Source organism: Delphinus delphis, chromosome 2, assembly GCF_949987515.2.
Source record: "Delphinus delphis chromosome 2, mDelDel1.2, whole genome shotgun sequence".
NCBI lineage: Eukaryota > Metazoa > Chordata > Mammalia > Artiodactyla > Delphinidae > Delphinus > Delphinus delphis.
The window spans coordinates 81,026,485-81,045,956 of NC_082684.1; the positions used below are offsets into that span (position 1 = coordinate 81,026,485).

The 19,472-nt window shown below is 40.5% G+C and overlaps 1 protein-coding gene across 3 annotated transcripts in view; it reads left to right on the forward strand.

The window, feature by feature from the left end:
* Positions 1-19,472, forward strand: part of CDIN1 (CDAN1 interacting nuclease 1) — a 222,761-nt gene that overhangs the window by 196,547 nt on the left and 6,742 nt on the right. For 2 of the 3 annotated variants that reach the window (XR_009518377.1, XM_060004960.1), the window contains exons 11-12: positions 18,606-18,675; positions 18,948-19,041. Coding sequence is in view for 2 of the 3 variants with exons in the window: in XM_060004960.1 (XP_059860943.1) it covers positions 18,606-18,675; positions 18,948-19,041 (164 nt within the window). In the remaining variant the exon portion in view is untranslated. Of the gene's footprint in view, positions 1-16,401; positions 17,779-18,605; positions 18,676-18,947; positions 19,042-19,472 lie in introns of those variants that run through there. The other variant, XM_060004961.1, reaches the window with a different exon arrangement.

The window sequence follows — 19,472 nt, forward strand, 5'->3', positions numbered from 1 at the left end:
GGTCATATTTTTCTTCCCTTTCCTCTCAACAAGTATTTTTTTAAAATAGTGATAATGGATCTGTTTTTGCAGCGGCCCTCTCTGTAATGTAGTGGGGTGGGGTTTTCTCTATCTTTGACATGAAATTTTACTGGTCTGACAAGGACTTCAGGTATATGAGCAACCACACAAAAAAGTAAGGTCTTTTGCAAGCATGAGGCACTCACAGATTACTTCAAATATCATCTTGCATTGGCCTTAGCATGGCCTGTTAGTTCAAGCCCTAAAAATAAACACCTATTAATCAGCTAATGGCAACATGGGTGGACCACCTCTCTGTCTGTGGGGACCTTAGTCTAACCTCATTCAATAGCTTGTCTTATGTCACCCAGGATGAGGCAGTTTGCAGCCAGGAATGCCTCTAAAAGAAGACAGTCCAAAGCTGAACTAAATGTTTAAAATAACCTCCGTAACTCCTCCCCACATTGACAGTTGCTTTCAACTCGCTGGAGTCAAACCACAGCCCCAGCCCCAGTGGCCTTCGTGGGGCGAACTCAGAGCCGCTGAGTTTGCCAAGGAAAACTGCAGCCTCAGTGGGGCTCTCTCTCTCCCTTGTCTTGCTTTTAATCAAAAAACAACCAGATGAGAACTCACTCCTGGAAGTCCTTATCTTCATAAAATGTAGCTAATGACTCCTGTTCCGTTAAATAAGGTTTTGCTGTGTAAGTCACTAAGGAAACTGTTGGCCAGTCATCTCGTGCCTGCAGACCTCTCCAAGAATACAAACGGGAGGGACCCCGTGGAGCTGGGCTGTGACTGTTTATATACACATACGTTGTCCCAGCGACTCCGGAAAGTTGAGCCCTCAGTATAGTTTCCAGGCGGTCTTTTTTCTGTATGGAGTGGAAATGTGGGGAAGGGGAGAGATTTGTTTTAATGTATACTCTTCTCTAATGTGTTTACCCCCAAATAAGTGAGCTGTAGTAGATACTTTGGCCCTACACAAAGTAAATATTTAGCTCACAAATTCGGTACAGAAACATGGCCCCGGGCATTTGGGTTTCATAAAAGAGGATGAGCCTGGGGCAAAGGGCTGGTGTGCCTGTTCCATGGGAATCGGGAGGAACGGTCTCTACTTGTGTACCAGCCCCTCGGCCCTCACGGCACCTTAGTCTGCTAGGCAGTGCCCCTCTGGCCCTCAGCAGCCTCGCTCCCACCGCGCTTTTCCAGCTGTGTCCTGTGCCAGGCCCATGATCTTTGTTTATTCTGAACTTTTCTGTGCTGCCCCCAAAGGCGCCAGGCTTTTTCTCATCACTGTCTGTGTGTGCTTCTCCCTCCACCCAAAGCATCCTCCCTGTCTTACAGAGAGGAGAGCAAACCTGACTTCCAGATTCCCTCCAAAGGTCACCTGACCTCTGCTCAGAGCCTTCCCTGACCTGCCTGGGGCCACTGCAGAGCCTTTTGCACAGTTCTACAACATCTGTCTCCTCCGTACACTGCCTTTTAACCTGCTTATCCCCCTTACACCTGAGAGCCCCTGGAAGACAGGGACTGTGTCCCTGTTATCGCTGTATCCCCAGAACATGGCATCCTTTTCAGAAAAGCAGGAGGTACCGTTCTCCCTGTTCTGCAGCCAGGAAAACAGGGGAGGTGGTTTTACATGCGCACAGCAACACTGCTCAGAAAGGAGGGAGAGCTGGGTTCATGCACCACTGTCCGTGGCTCCCATGTGACCTTAAACAAGTCACTCGACCTCTGAGTACCTCAGTTTCCTTATTTGTCAAGTCAAAATAAAACATGTTTTGAGGGTCAGATGTTACTGTATAATTTGTGAACGTATTTTAAGAACTCTGAAGTGTTTTGCCCACCATTAGCTGAAGAATGGAACCCAGAGTTCACTAAAGTGTGTCCCTCCTTTGAGTCCAGCCCTGCAGTTTTCCACACTCACACGTGATCCTTCACCTGTTACTTAAAAAAAAAATTCTGCCCTTAGTCTCATATTTTTTTCCTGCAATTAACTGATAAAATAGCTTCGTTAACCATGAGAAAACAAAGGGTTTGGCCACCTTTAGAAACTGGTGCTGGCCGCTGAGCTTCCTAAAGACCCCATCTGCCTCAGAGGCCAGCCTCAGTGTCCAAAAAGTTTGTCAGGACAGTTTCAAATATCAACCTTCATTTGTTTCCTAAGTCAGAAGTTTCCTTTATCCTGTTTCCAGAGTCCTTAAGTATTAGTTGAAAATGCTCAAGGATATACAGGTTGCCAACAAACACATGAAAGAATGCTCAACATCATTAATCATTAGAAAAATGCAAATCAAAACTACAATGAGATATCATCTCACACTGGTCAGAATGGCCATCATCAAAAAATCTACAAACAATAAATGCTGGAGAGGGTGTGGAGAAAAGGGAACACTCTTGCACTGCTGGTGGGAATGTGAATTGGTACAGCCACTATGGAGAACAGTATGGAGGTTCCCTAAAAAAACTACAAATAGAACTACCATATGACCCAGCAATCCCACTACTGGGCATATACCCTGAGAAAATCATAATTCAAAAAGTCATGTACCACAATGTTTACTGCAGCTCTACTTACAATAGCCAGGAGATGGAAGCAACCTAAGTGTCCATCATTGGATGAATGGATAAAGAAGATGTGGCACATATATACAATGGAATATTACTCAGCCATAAAAAGAAACGAAATTGAGTTATTCGTAGTGAGGTGGATGGACCTACAGTCTGTCATACAGAGTGAAGTAAGTCAGAAAGAGAAAGACAAATACCGTATGCTAACGCATATATATGGAATCTAAGAAAAAAAAATGTCATGAAGAACCTAGGGGTAAGACAAGAATAAAGACACAGACCTACTAGAGAATGGACTTGAAGATATGGGGAGGGGGAAGGGTAAGCTGTGACAAAGTGAGAGAGAGGCATGGACATATATACACTACCAAACGTAAGGTAGACAGCTAGTGGGAAGCAGCCGCATAGCAAAGGGAGATCAGTTCGGTGCTTTCTGACCACCTAGAGGGGTGGGATAGGGAGGGTGGGAGGGAGGGAGATGCAAGAGGGAAGAGAGATGGGAACATATGTATATGTATAACTGATTCACCTTGTTATAAAGCAGAAACTAACACACCATTGTAAAGCAATTATACTCCAATAAAGATGTTAAAAAAATGCTCAAGGTTGTTCCTTTTATGTTCTCCCTTTTTAAAAATACTGAAACCATTTATTACAAAGATGAACTGCTAAGCTTGGGGAGACTTCAAAATGCCCTTGGTCTAACAAGAAATGTGTCTGGGATGGGAAAATGAAATCTCAAGGCACTGTTCTGAAATCTGTGTGTGCAGCCCTTCTTAGTGGATGACCTGGGGCCAGAATGTGGGAACAGGCTCAGCGGAGTCATGTCATTAAGAGCAAGAACCTGTATTTAAATAAAATTTAAATCACTGACATCATCAGCATTTTTTTGTCAAGTCTCTTTTGAAGTAGAGTTTCTCCTGGTCCCATGAAGCTGATCAGCTTTTCTTTTTAAGGGCAGGAATGACTGTATGATGTGACCTTTCCTGCTTTCTGGCTCCAAGAAGCATCTAGTCTAGTTAGAAATGGAGGAAATGTTTTGACTGTGCTTTACTCACACTTCCTACCCAGTTCTTCATCTTGTTTTCTCCCTGGATAAAGTACTTCCCAATACTGCCTGGATTATTATTTGACCTGGTTTTCTTTCTCCTAATGGGTCTATTTCCAGTCCTCTGGACACAGATCTACCCATTCATTGGTTGGGGAGAGGGGAACAAGGGTTGGGAGGTTTCTTTATTACATTCCACTATCGGGCAGAATTTTTGTAAGGGGGCAACAATGAATTAACAACAAATTAAAGTGCTGTGAAGCTTATTTATTCTCAAATCCACCTTGAATTCCAGGATACAAGTTCTATTATACCTGCTTTACAGATGGAGAACAAGACACAGGAAGTTAAAAATGAAAGGTACATTAAAGATGATGTCTTCCAGCCTCCACATTTTATAGAAGAGGAAAGATTTGTCCAGCGTGGAAGAATCCTTTAGTAAAGCATTCGTATTGAACCTAGACAGACAGGAGCCTTACCTTGAGACTGGCATGGGGAGGTGTTTGGTAGTGATGTTGTAAGGGTTTGGAAGAGTATTTGGGGGAGTCTGAAGCGCAGAAGGCCTTGTAGCATAGCTGCTCAGGGAGGGAGCCCTGCACGCAGAGGACATGGGTTAACACCTGCACCACTTTCGAGCTTTATCTCCTCGCATGAGTAAGCGGCCTCACCTCTCCGTGTCTCTATTTTCTCGTTTGTAAAATGGCACTAGTAATACTTCATACCTCGTAGGTTTATTGCATGTAGTAAATGAAAATAACGTACATGGTTAGTGCAGTGCTAGGCACACGGTAAGCATGCAGGTGTTAATTCTCTTCATTGTCATCATTATGGTCAGTTTAGCACAGCTTTAGAACAGTTTCCTCAACATGAAAGTGTAAGTACTACTATTGGCTACTACTCATAGGGCTTTTGTTTTAAATGAGATAATACGTATAAATAGCTTAGAGGAGTAGCTGGCACGTGGTGATCGTTCAGTATGTACCAACTGCTGTTATGTTTATGGCTATTATTATGATTATCAGCGGTGTTATTTTCCTCAAAGAAATAAAAATCAAATAGTCTGTATCTTCTACCAGTTCCAAAGACTGGGACTATGGGCAGCAAGATAAACTTGGAGCAAAGTCAGTCAAGTATCCTTTGAATCTAGGTGACTTGAGTCTGAAATGGGTTAACCACCAGGCATTACATTTACTAGAATGCCTTACTCTAGTTGTATTTAGAAGGGGATCAAGCAGAAAAATTACTCACAGAGCCCAGCCCTGACGAGTGATTTGTAATCTGAAGAAGGACAGATAAGATATTTTCCACCATGCAGACCCTCAGTACAACCTGCATCCAGCCCGGGGTGGGGGGTGGGGGGCCTGCCGGCTGTGTCTAGCTTTAAGGTCTGTTTCCAGGTGACCACCAGTGCAGCTGCCCTCCCATGCGTCTGTCTGTGCGTGACGGTCAGGCCTCTCCTGCCCACCTCACTGCCCTGTTGGTAACTATTCTCTGGAGTTGAGCCAGTGTGCCTTTTCACTCCCTCAACAGAGTTACCCTCATCACTTGGAAACATCCCTGCCTCAGAGCTTCATTGTACGGATCTGGCATTAAATAAGTAATGCAGTTAAAAATAAAAACAGCTAGGGTCTTTATGGGCTTAAATTTAAAATTTTGTTAACTGTGCAGTTGACCTTCGAAGTTCAGTTTAACCGTAAAATGCATTCTTCTCTTCCTGAGCTCAATTTTCTATTTCTATTTTACTATTTTATTATACACGCCTTTTGGGGGAAAGGGCAGGGTAGAAATAAGTTAAAAGCCTCACACCAACATAGAGAAGCCATCAGCTCCTCATTTTCTTAAAGCAGCACTATTGAAAATGGCGTAAAGATCGTTCTGTAAAGTTTATATGGGATCGAAAAGCAAAGCAACAGGAACACAGGCTCTCCTGAACCTGGGAATGCTCAGGCACTGTAGGGATGGTATTTGTGGTTCATGGGGTGCAAATCCGTGTGTCATACAAATACAGTTCACTGTAATAGTTTGATATCTCTTCACTCATCTTAAACACCTTAAGGTATTTGGAAAGGGAGGAAGAAATAAAACAGATGAACCTGCTGAGATATGGCCAGAAACAGTAGTACTTCATTTTGATTGATGTTTTTACAACCTTATCTTCTAGATAAAAGCTACTGTAAACAAAAGCCTACCTGAATTGATTGTATTTCAAGGAAGAGAGAGCCACCTGTGTGCAGTGATTGGCTCCCAAGTGCTTAGTTTTTCTTCTTAGCAGTTAATTCCTACCCACCTCACAGTCACCACGTCAGCCATCAGGAGTGGCCCTTCTAGGGAACAGTACTCGTGTTTCCTCCCAGCTTTTAGAACACAGCATCATCTCCCCCGTAACAACCTGGAAAGCAGAGATTCCTAATAGCCCCTCGGGGAGCTAGCTCTTCAGTGTGCAACTTGGGCATATTTTTAAAGCTCGTTTTCTCACCTTTAAAAATGACTTTTCTTCCCTACACGGTGGAGAGTTATCAAAAAAAGGTTTTTTTTTCTCCAAATGCATGATAGCATTCACAGCTTCTCCTGAGGCAGGGGCTCTATAGTGGTATTCATTCATGCAATATTTATTGGCTGACTCCTGTGTGCGGTGAAATACAAGCTGTCCTCATGGAGCTTGCATTCTAGAAGTGTTTGTTTAATAACTGCAAGGCTGGATTATCTCTATTTTATTTTTTTCTAAGAACCGTACTTTGTAAATTGTTTTTCCTTGCCTGACCACTTTTCCTAATGACCTAGATGGTTCTACCTTCGGATTTTTTTCTCCTCTTTCCAGTATTTGCCTTTATGGATCTGTAAAATTGGGAGGTTTGCTTTTGAGGACTGTGATGGTTAGCCAGAGAGATTTTCCTTATCGTGAAATATTTACTGTGACTAAGAGAAATTTTTAACTACACGTTTAGAGCAAGTTGGGATCTGACATACCTGAAGCATTGTGTCACATTTGGTTAACGATAGATTTATAGGGCAAACATGTATCAGCCTTAATCCTTTAGTTATTTGACTTTGCCAAGTATGAAAATTCCGATAATTTTTTTATTTTAAGCAGACTTTTATATATCCAGAACCCATAAATCTCTTTGTGTCTTGAGATAAATGTCTGACTGAAGTCTGGGTTACCCTGTGATCTTCTGTGAACTGAGCCGAGGAAAAAGAGACTCCATCCCCCCTCTACCTAATAATAAAAGACTATGTGAAAAAAATATATTTGGGGTAAGCAATGTTTATGTGATAAAATCTTTTCTATTTTATAACACATTTCTAGTTTCTAGTATTCAGGAAGTTGGTAATGAAAAGTTCAGAAATAACCTCAAAATTTATCCGAGCAAGTCTCTAACTGGCAAACACCAAAATGGACTAGCGCACTGTCAGCCCATGTGTTGCCAGTGTGATGATCACTTTCCATTATGGTTGTCATATCAATTATAAATCCCCTGGCATCAAACCCTAAATCAGCTGAAATGATGGGTTTGCCTTTGGCATGTTTCCCTGGGGAAATAACTGAGAAAACATGTAATAATTCACACAACCAATTTTGTAAACTACCCCAACTTTTGGAAGAAGGCTGGGGTATAAATTCTAGGGAGATAGATATGATTTGCACCCAAGGTCCGCCTGAAGTGTTCTCTCACTCTTAGTACTTAAGCGTTTTTCAAAGTAAATATGACCTTGGGTACTTTGTGATTTTTATGGTTTCGGTTTCTTTCACTGCATTTGGTGTTTCTCTCTTCTTCCCATTTGAGGATGTGTACTGTCCACTCTACACATCCTCATTTGAAACAAAAAAAAACAGGGCTATCATACTTAAACTCTTTCTCTAGTCTTACAATGAAATCGTCTCAATATGCTTCTGATTCTGCCATCCCTCTACATCTCTTGGGACCCCTAACCCCAGTCTTCATTCTTCCCTCAAAAAACATGTGTGTATAATGGAAAAAATTAAAAGGGCCATTGTATGAATAAATGCAGCATAGCTGGGAACTCGCCTTGTCTAGGAAGACTTCTAGAACACCATGTTATTGTTCTGATTATTCTTTCGCTGTGAACCTTTTGGCACTTTGTTCGTTTATTATTATTTTATTATTCAATAATAAGTATTCAATATTCAGAAACTTATATTTTACACTTAAATGTGCATGGTTCTACATTATTAAAATTTGAACTGTAAGTATCTAAAGGAGAGGAATATCCTTTCTTGTGTGACTTGTGCTCCACGCAGGATGAATATGCAGGCTTATATATAGACTCTTAATGGGCACATGCAGAGAGCCTGCCTCACTGCCAGGGGTTAGTGTTTCTCCAAGAAAACAGATATTAAAGACAACAGATTAAATATAAAAAGGCTTCTGCCTTTGTTTTCTATCCTGCCTACCTCAGTTTTTCTCTTTGGAGAAGAGATTTACTATGGGCTGGAAAGACTGTTAGTATAGCATCTAAGAATTTCCAACACAGGACTAAGTGGAGTGGAAATTAAGCACTTTTCCAGGCAATTTAATGTAGACATGAAAATGCCGAGTTGTATAAACACCAGGGAGAATTTCAGGTGGTTGTGGTTGTGTATTTATATACATTTTACATTTTCTTCAAAATAATGTATTTTCTGTTTATTTTCTATGTGGCATAAAGGCCAAGGGTGAATCAGTATTTCTCATATATTTTCCTTTTTTGTTTTCAAAATTATAGACAGTGAGTTGATGTTACAAAGAGAACTGCAATTTTACTAACCAAGATCCATGAATTGAACAAGAATATTCGTAACCAGGATTCTCTTTCTTTAGTCATTTCAATTTGCAAACACAGAACTGCCAAGCAAAAAAAGCAAATGAAACAATCAATTTATATTTTTACTTCATCTCTATATATTACCAAAAAAGACTATTCGCATTGTATATGAAATTGACCATAGTGCCAGAACCTTAGGATGCTATATTGCATGATCACTAATCTATTATTATTGTACACATATTTATACATAGGCATAAATACACACATACTTTGCATATAAACATGTGCAAGCATATTTCACTTGGACTGAAAAGTTATTTACAACTCTGTCTAGAGATACATACAACAGTGATTAACAAGTGCATAACCAATCTACAACACGCAGATTAAAACTAAATAAACAGTATAAGAGTTTATTTTAAAACAATTACAAGATGTTTTATATTTCTCCTTCATCCTGAACTGTGTGTTTGAGAATGTGTTCTTCATGAAAACCACATGCAAGTCTTTTTGATGGTGAAACAATTGACTTCCAGCAGCCACATGTCTGCACACATCCTCAGAAGATATCCCAGACCCCACACAGCAACTCAAAATGAGAAAAAAAAAAAAAAAAGATTCTCTGCTATTCCTCTTTTGGAGAGGCGTTTTCTATTTGCTTATGAATTGAAAAATAAGATTTGGGTTGGAAACAAAGATTTGAATCAATACAGCTAGGTTTTATTTTTATTGTTTTATGAAGACCCTCATGAACAAGAAACTTTACTAAAATCATCAGATCATTCCATGGTCCTCTTGTCATCCTTCAGTTGAAAATTGTTTGTTTTATTGACTTGATCCAGATTTATATTGTAGAACCCTGGTGCATTAGAATCCTTTTTTATGTAAAAATGGTAACGTAGCTCATTGAGAAGTATATGATCAGTCTCATGAGTTTTCTCTTATTCTATGTAGAAAGGCAAATTGTACAATAGGATATGAGTCTTCCACCACCCTTCACCTTCATATTATCAAAAGAGATGGAAAATTGTATTGATTTTTTTAAATACGTGGTTATTTTCTCTTGGAGCTGAAAACATTGATAAGCCAAGTTAATTGCACAAATATGAGATACATCTCTGTACTAGAAGGATTTTAGGAGTAAAAATGGGCCTTTGGAGTTCACCGTATCAACCCTGTTTAGCAAGTCTGAACCTTCTTTTCTGGGAAAACAAATCTCCACCTGACACACTCACTTAGACCCGTTGCTTCCCTCAGTTTTCCTCATAACTTATTCCAGCTGTTTATTTCCATTTATGTGAACAGGCTATGATTCTCATTCCCCAGCTTACTTCCACCTGATTGTCAAATGCTTCAAATATGCTCCCTCAAATGCAGTCACTTTAATTTCTTTCACCTGAATTGTACATTGCTTTACATATACTTCCTAAACATGGTGACACTTAAACCTAAAAGAGTAGCTAGATGAACTTTTTAGTGTGAAACTATTGACTTCATACTTGAAGAATTATTCCTGTAGGACAGGTGAATTCCAACACATACACTGAACTTTTGATTAGTCACCTGCCTTCCAGGCCCCTGCTCCTCTCTCATTTCTAGGTGTTGTAAATATTTTTTCAAAGGTGAATGACTGTTACAAATTGCTGTGTAAATACAAGGCATAATGAGAGACAGTATAATGTAGTGGTTACAAGCACAAGCCATAGAGCCAGACTGCTTAAGTTCAAAGCCTAACCATTTTAGTGCCTCAGTTTTTTCATCTGTGAAATGGGGATAATCACAGTATCACCCCCACCCTTCCTGCATAGGGGGCTGGCTTGTGCATACCAAATTAGTCTGTACATGTAAAAGCGCTTGACGGGCTTCCCTGGTGGCACAGTGGTTGAGAGTCCGCCTGCTGATGCAGGGGACACGGGTTCGTGCCCCGGTCCAGGAAGATCCCACATGCCGCGGAGCGGCTGGGCCCGTGAGCCATGGCCACTGTGCCTGTGCGTCTGGAGCCTGTGCTCCGCAGCGGGAGAGGCCACAACAGTGAGAGGCCTGCGTACCGCAAAAAAAAAAAAAAAAAAAAAGTGCTTGAAGCACTGCCTGCCACGTAATGAGTGTGCAGTAAAAGTTACCTTTTTGCTGTTGGGTATTAGAATCATTTTATTTGTATTAAGACAGCATCTTTATAGACATAATGTCTGGTCAAGTGCCCTCTGAAATCTGTGGAGACATAGAAGCTAAACAGGCTTCAGGAAACCAACCAGGGAGCTGGTTTTGGGGGCTAATTTCGCAAAATGATATCTAATATGTGATTGGAAATCTCTAAATTCCTGCATTTATCTTTCATTTCAACCTCTCTGAAGAAGGTGCCTCAAGGAAAAGTCTTAACAATAGAAAGTTAATAGTCTTCTCTTTTCTCCATAAGTAAACCTACCATCCAAGTAATTCCTGAGTTATAGGATAATGTAGAGGCATGGCAAGGGAGGGAGGGTATTTTTTTTTTTATAGTTTAGAAAGAGTAAGCAAGTCCTTCCTTAATTTGGGGGCCCAAATTTCCTGTCTGTGCCTCTGACTTGCTCAGAGAGCTGTAGAAAGACTTCCTTTATAACTTGTACCGTATTCTGTCCAACATTCATAATCTAACAACCTCAGAGACTATCTGAGGATAGCTAAATTTTTCTGGAAAACTAAGAATTTACTCACTGAAGTACCATTTTTAAAACATTCTTGGTGACAATTTTTTAAAAAATATCTTACAGATTTTACTGCCTTTTTTAACTGAACAAAATGAAACCAGCATTTGTTTTTCCTGGGCTGTCCTCAGCACCTGTTGAGGTTGACAAAGTCTATTTGCCCCCGCACCAAATAGCCTTGGATTACTACAATTGGGTTGTTTTTTTGTTTGTTTGGTTGGTTGGTTGGGTTTTTTTAGTGTCTCTTCTCTAATTGTCAGCAGTCACCTCAACTGTAACCAACCTCCCACACCCTATCTCTACCCTCTATTTGCAGCTTCAGAAGCCCAATAACCAACTCTAACACCAAAACCACAGAACTTGAGAAAATATGCAGAATTCTTCATTTTATTTTATGATTTCGATACTTCTTTGGATAACCCCAGCATCCTAGATATGCAGCAGGGAGGGGCCTTGGTATATAGTCTAAGTTAGGAGCCAGGAAGCTCTGTTAGTGTAAAAACAGAGTTGCTTCCTATCTGAGATTTCCCCTTGATGAAGAGTTGCTACTTATTGATAATCTCATTCGGTAATCCCTTCTGCTATAAAGTCTAGGTGCAGGTGTAACTGACAAAAGCCAGTCTGTAGCCAACAGGACTCTCCATACTGCATACGTGAAGAATGGTATTTGACTACTCAAGTCTGTAGTGCAGGTGTATCTATTAGTTATCTATTGCTATATTAAAAAAAAACACCCAAAACTACATGACTTAAAATAGCACACATTTGTTATCTCACCTTTTCTGTGGGTCAGGAATATGGGTATAGCTTGTTGGGCCCTCTTCTTCACCTTCTCTCAGCATTTAAGTTATTGGCTCAGGGTCTGTGGTCTCATCCGAAGGCCTGACTGAGGAAAGATCCACTTCCAAACTCACTCAATGATTGTTATTCATGTTAAATCAAAATCTGATTCTTGGTTACTTTTAAACAGTGCCCTAGGTCTGTGCTCAAGAGCTACAATAGGAATCTAATTCCTTCTCCCATGAGGACTGCAAACATCCGTAGGTGGTGAATGAGCATATCACCACCCTGAGTTCTCATTTTCAGGTCACATATACTTTGTTAATCTAATGCTTCCTCAAACATCCTAGAGGTCTCCTCTGGATCATTTCCAGACTAGAGATATTCTCCTTAAAATATGACACCAGAACCCTCCACAACACTCTAAGTGTGGTCTAACAAGTTCATAGGGCATTTCCCCTCTTTTTCTGGTTAAAGAAATACCATTCTAATACCATTTTACCATATTTAGTAGACTGATCACTACATCATAGCAAGACAGTCACAGACCCTCCATCCAGTCCTGAGTTCCAAAACATGTCCCTCCACTTTTTAGCTAAGACCTTTGGCAAGATACTTAATTTCTCTGTGCCTCAGTTTCTTCATTTGTAAAATAGGGACAGTAATTGTATCTTCCTCCCTCATGGGGCTGACCTGAGAGTTAAATGGATCGATACGTGTAAAGTGCCTAGAACAGTGTCTGTCACATAGTAAGTGCGATGAAAGTGTTAATAATTAACATTGTTGTAACTGTTATTATTACTAGCACTATAATCTGTTTGTATGCCATTAGGGTGCTATCCTGCTCACTAATAAAAATGCCAGACCATGGCAATAGCCGAGTCCTTCCATCTTGCCCATCTCTAGGCCTCCACTGATTCAGTAACCAGTGCAACAAAGCTGTCTGATCCTATTATTAACTCTGTGTTCTCCATCTTGTTCTTGAGGGTATCTGTCATGTACCAGGTACTGTGCTAGCCCCAGAGGACACAAATGTAAATAAAACATGGTCCTTGCCCTCAAAAGGGTCACAACGTAGCAAAGAGACAAATGATGAACGTGTAATCTCTGGGAGACAACTGTGCACAAAGACCACAGAAGGGTGCCCAGCTTTCATTCCACAGCCTCCTGCTTAATTTCTCTAAATATGCTAAAATGGAAGGAAACCAGAGAAACACATTTCAAACACATTCATAAGGTTGCCATTATTTATGAGGAGCTTTATCTTTCATACCCTCAAGGTCTGTCATGGCTCTTGACTTTCACCTCCCATTTTTTCAAGAGGTATTTGTTATTGTTGCTAATTTGGTGGTATTTTATTTGCAAGCAGAATTACTTGTTCAAGAGTCACTTACATTCCAGGCTCTGCTCCACAGGAGTTTTTAAAATCCATTTGGAGTCTTTGATCTTATTACTTGACCATGAGTAGAGTAACCTTCAAATTATAGTCAACCTTGAAATGTGTTTACACAGTCAATTCAGATATCCATATACATCCCATTACTGAGTGTCTCCAGCCTGGTAGGGAGGGCTGCAATCCCAGTAGCAGACCAACCCTCTGCTTTGCACATTTGCTCAGATCCAAGGACTCTGTTTTCTTTTAAATTCTGTGAATAGACTCTGATTTTTATTGGTCACAAAGGTTATGTTTGCCTTCCCAGTGATCTCATTATTGTCCAGTAGTGCCACAATAAATGGAAGTAGGCATCAAAAAGGTGAAGTCTCTGGGCCCATCAGCCTGTACTTGACCAACATAAAAATTTCCTAGGTCTTGTTTACTCCGTTTTACAACTTTTCAGAAGGAAATACTAGAGATGGGTTGCTTGATTTTTCGAATTATCAGCCTACATGTTGCCTTCTGCTGGTTCCGATAATGGAGGAATGGATTATGTAATGTTGCCTCATGCGGTCGGCCTCTTCATAAACAGCCAAGTTGCTGAAAGGTTAATTTGCCGGCATCTGATAATCTCTGGATCCTCAGCTGTTGGAGAAACGTCAGAAATGCACTCAAGGTATTGGGAACAAGGCCAGGTCTTGTTCTCCCGTTAAATTTCCAAACTTTTAACCCTCTAAAGTCTTCATTATTGTTGTCATTCAAAGACTACATAATTTGAAAGCCTCCGTCTACCAATCTTTATTTACAAAGGGAGTCGTAGTTCCTCGTTTTTAATTAATTAAGCACATATTGTCAATCAGAGCTTTTGGGTCATATGAGAGAGCTGGTATTTCCCAAGTAAATATAATTTCACCCCAAAGCTAGGGAACAATGACTTAGATAGAGGGTAGAGCCTTCCTGCGAGTCATTTCTCATATATACTAAAAACAGTTCATAGATCTGTGTTGCTACCTTCAGAGAGTCCTCCTAAGTGAACCACTACATGAAATGTTTAGATTCACAATCTTGCAAAACCTTTTCCAGGTGCTGATTTCATGTGTTGCCTCACAAGTGAAACAAGTCCACTTTCTTGGTCACTGAGGTGTTCCCCAGCCTGACTTTCATGCCTAGAAAATGCCATTTTCGTAAAGAGCCTTCTTGCTTCGTGTCCTTTGGCTTATGATTCAGGGAAAGCGCAGGCTGGTGATATGTGTTTTTGTTTTATTAAATCTTCAAAACACTGGGCTTGTTGTTTATGACCTCTATATATTCTTTTGTTCTTTTCCATGACTGGTTAGATCACCTTTTTTTTTTTCCTCCCTTCATAGAAATATGAGCGCCTTTCTAAAGGACATCACGGCCTCAAGAATGGCTGTGTAATAAAACAGGGGAATGTGTTGAGGTTAACAGTAGATTTCTTGAGGCTGTGACTGAGGGCTGCTTCACTGATGGGAAGGTTTGAGGCTTCTCAGACATGGTCCTCCAAATCACAGGTCTTCTTGCTCTTGCCAGACTTGTTTTGACAAACCTGAGATCATTTGATACTAGCCATAGAGCTCTTTGTAAAATCAAGATACCAAATGGTATCCATTGCAGACAATTGTTTGTGATTAAAAGTTACTAAGAAACCCTTGGTTAAAATGGAAGCAAGACCTCGTCCAGGTGTGAGCTTCACCTGGTGTGCATTTAAGCACTGGGGCCCCAAATACCTCGTGCCCTAGGTGCCTGATTCTTCTGACCACAAAGGAAACTCTCCCCAGAGATACTGAGAAACAAAAGCATTTGCAGTCAGCCCTGAATTCAGGTAAATGTCACAGCGCCTGGTGCTCCAAGGCCTCTCATCCTATACAGCTCCCGTGTCCCCTAGAACAAGTTCAGTTTGATGAGTCAACATCTCATGATTCTATCCCTGCATGGAGGGAATACAAAAGTTTTAATTAATCTCGTGTACAGCTTGGCAAATAAACTATTCCATGACATCCAACTGAACTTGTTTCTGTGCATACAGTATCTTGCAGCCCATCCTGTACTGTTAGGTTTGGCAAGTACACTTCAGCATATAATAAATCATGGAAGGAAAAAGCTTTTTGGCCTAGCGTGGTTCAGCCTGCTGTAATGTCAGAATACAGAAAGCAGTTCTGTTTTTAGACATCCTTTTACTAACCCAACGTTCATAATTTATGCTTTCACTGTAAAATTCCTGCAACACGACACCAAAAGTAGAGCTGCCCTTTAATTAAGTACTCTCGGTAGGAAAAACGTGAAACTGATGTGCAAAACATCTCTGTGTGCACAGTGATTGATAGTGATTACATCGTTATGAACCCAGCCTAGAGGTCTCAACTTCCTGCTGGCTACTTCCTGAGTGAGCCGCTAACCAAATTGGAGATAATTCGGAGGCACAATTTAGAAACATTGAGGTTTCAAGCCTCCATCTGTCTAGACTTTTTCAGAACTCTACATGGCATTATTCCTTACTTTCGTGATGAGAACCTACGACCAAATTTCATGCCATGTTCACGCTTAGAGAGGCTGTAATGCAGAGAGCGAAGGGGCCGAGAGAACTCTTTGCAGGATCCCAGTTGTCATATGGGTTTGTTTTTTGTTTTTAAGACTAGAAAGAATGAATGACAGAAGGAACTTCTGGCCCTATTGGTACGTGAATAGAGCATTATAGCCAGAAGAAGACCTTGAGCTGTTGATTTTTTAAAAATTATTTTCCAAAAAATATTTTTTTTTCCTTAGTTGAAAATAGGTAGGTTTAACTTTTAAAAGAGTGCCTCTAAATGTCAAGAGGCTAAAATCCCAAGCCTGGTGCTGCCCAAACCAATGCTGTTTCTACTCTGCTTTTGTCCTTCATCAGCTAAGTCGTCACAACACCTGACTGAGGGGTAATTAGAGTAGTGAAATAGTTCAGGTTCCTTGAAAGAAAGGTAACAAATCCGTCCAAGGCGGTGACACTTGCATGAAAGAAGCTCTTTGGTGTAAGTTCAGCTACTTTCAGTCATAATCGTAGCAACCGAAACAAAAACTTCGTACGATAAAGTCATTTAATCATCTTATCCATGCTTCAAAGATTACCTTTTTTCTGGAACTGTGGTGATACTATGTGTGCATGTTATTTTCTCATGTTTTTGCAGGTTTGGGCCAGGCTTAGTCATCTACTGGTACGGATTTATCCAGGAGCTAGACTGTAACCGGGAAAGGGGCATCCTGCTCCAAGCCTGTTTCCCCACCAACATCGTCACCTTATGCCATAGCATTGCTTGACCCTGATGGTCCTGGAAGAGAAGCTGGGAGGAAAAGATGAATCCAGAAGCAATTTTACTTTCCTGCAGTGTAAACTCCTGGCAGCATCTGCCCTGAACTTCAGCTGAACTCTCGCTGCCCGTGGTCACACCACTACCTCTTTAGACAAACATATCAAGAGTTTCTGTTTTCCTTCACCCCTTGCTCATGTGAACAGCCAAGAACTACAGACACAGCCCACTCATTATCAGCATTTCTGTCTCTGTCAAACAGTTAGTTTATAGATAGTCATAATCTTTCTTCCTTCCGGATGGTTTCTCCTTATATACTGAACAAAAGAAAAAATGTGGAGACTGAAAGGTGTGATTTTTCAATTTTCCTCCCAGTTACTGAATCGCCCTCTCACTTTTTTTTTTTTGGTAAGCCTCCATTCATTCTCTCTCCCTCCCCCTTTCCCTTCATGTACACTCACAGATACCCAGGGTTGCGTTACTGTCATGCAATAACCTAGCACAGTCCCAGCAAAGCCGGAATCATGAAGGCTGCAACTAGATTTTCGCTCTCACCTGCAAGGGCAGACCTTGCTGGGAGCCTGCGTTTGTTTTGTCCAGTCTTTATGGTTTCCTGACTTCTATGGCAGTAAGCCAAGCTGAAAAAAATATACTTGATGAGAATTTCCTCTTTCTATAATACTTACTTGAGCACCAAACATTTTCCATTTATCTCATTTAAAAGCATGAGTTACGTTGTGTCTGGAAACCACACTCCTTCTTTGGATTGGGGGCTGAGGGCAGACGACTGAAGCTGGGTGCCAGCCTTGACGAGAGTTTATTTTTAAACGTAACTAGTTGTCAGTATGTATGGTAGTCAGTATTTTTATGAGTAAAATTTTTCAAAAGCGCATTCTGTACTCTGCTTTGTATCTGCATTTTATACCGCATAATTATATAACACTCAAATAATTTAGGCATTAGGATTGTTCGGCTTTGAATGAATTAAGTGTACCAAAAATAAACCTAGAGCAATTTTCAAGTAAGCAAAAGAAGTTTTGTATTTGTTCACTTTCACTTATTCACTTTTTCTACTGCAAACCAAATTTCAATCTAAAGGAAAACATCAGTAAATTCATTATAAACCTATCTTTTAGGAAGGTGAAAAATTAATCCATACGCAAAAATGTACTTAGTAAAATATTTGCCCTCATGTTGACAAAACATAATATTCTTTATAATGTTGAATGAGTTTGGAAATATTAGTAAAAATGTAACTTTTACAAACACCTTCAAGTTACATACATTGCTTGGTTCTTTCAAAAGACTAAATGTACCATTTGTACTTTGTTCATTTTGTACCTAAGAAGATTTGCAGAAATCTGCCTACTGCCTTTCCTTTTGAAGGACACAAACATGCCAGGTTCAGGCATGGATTTTAGCTCTGTTGCAAGTTGCATTAAACAAAAAAGAAAGAGGAAGAAGATGAAACAGTAAGGCGGCATCAGGCAAACTTCTGTTTCAGTGTAAAATTCACCATGCAGGTTTCATGAGTAAAATAGAATGATTTGGAACCACTGCTGTTGTCTTGATACACACTCACACACACACACACACACACACACACACACACACGCACGCGCACACACACACACACGCACACACACACATTTTAGACTAAAATGTTGTTAAAAGCAGTTTTCATGGCATGCTCTAAACTGCTTTTTCTTCTTTAGAAATAAATTACATTTATCTGCACAGATGTTGAAAACCCTGTTAAACCTTCGTCAAGAATTTGATTGTTTTATATTAAACAAATTTATGACGACGGTGCACAAATACATTTAAAAAATGAAAGAGGTGCTTGCATTTCAGAATTTGCTCTTCAACTGGTGCCCTGACATAATGTGTTAGGAGAAGGTACCAGTGTTCTCTGGCAAGGGCACCACCTCCTCTTTATGAATGGGGTTTTAAAATCTGGCCCTGAAAAGTGGGGAAGGAACCAGCAGTAGACTGTACGTACTATGATAAAGTTACAAGTTATTTAAAACTAAGCTTTATTCAACATAAAAACTAATGTGATTATAACGTCTACTATTTTTCAGTTGGAAGAGTGTGGTGAGGGGCCTAGCGTTCCCAGACTGGAAGCTGAAATCCTCCTTGTTCCTCTTTTATGTAAGGAATACTCATCTGTGGTCTATCTGTATGTGTTGTTTGTTTACTTATTTGTTTTTTAAATTTAGACCATGTAAACATCAGCCCTAGAGGGTATACATGGGGTGACACCTTTTTTTTTTCTTTGCTCTCATCATTAGAACATGAACATTAAAAGTAAAATCTTGTGTTATGGAGCTTTCTGCAAACTGTGTTAATAAATTATGCCAAGTCAGAAAGCAGGAGTATATGCACGAACGTAAAACTAAATGCTGTTCTCTCTGCATATATAGACTTGCCCAGTGTCTGCTCTCACAAACGAGAGACCCTATTTGTTCGAAGCATGCAGAGGCATGAGCTCAGAACAAAGCGGATCCAGTATTTCAGGTGACTTCATAGACCCCACCCCATTTCCACCCAAAAAACAAACAAAGAACGGTGAGAATTCTTTTTTTTTCTTTTGCTTCAGGCGAGGTGTATGTCAACTCTTCTAACACTCCTAAAATCATATATAAAAGGGAGGCTCAGGGGTGCAGAGTAGAAAGCTGGATCTCCAGAGGGAATCATTTTCTTTTAAGCATCAGTGTGTGTACCTGCTCATTATTGGCAAGGCTTGATTCCACCCTGGAAGAAGATGAAAAATTGTCCGTCTTTGGGGGGTGCATTCACTCATTGAAGCCTCCAGGGGATAGCTTAGAGCCCTGGATGAGGTCATCCACTAAATGGGCCCTGGGGGGGGCCTCACTAATTAATGCACAGCCCCCAAGTGAACAGTTAATTCACTCACCCCTCCCTGAGGAGCTACACCCAGTGTTTCC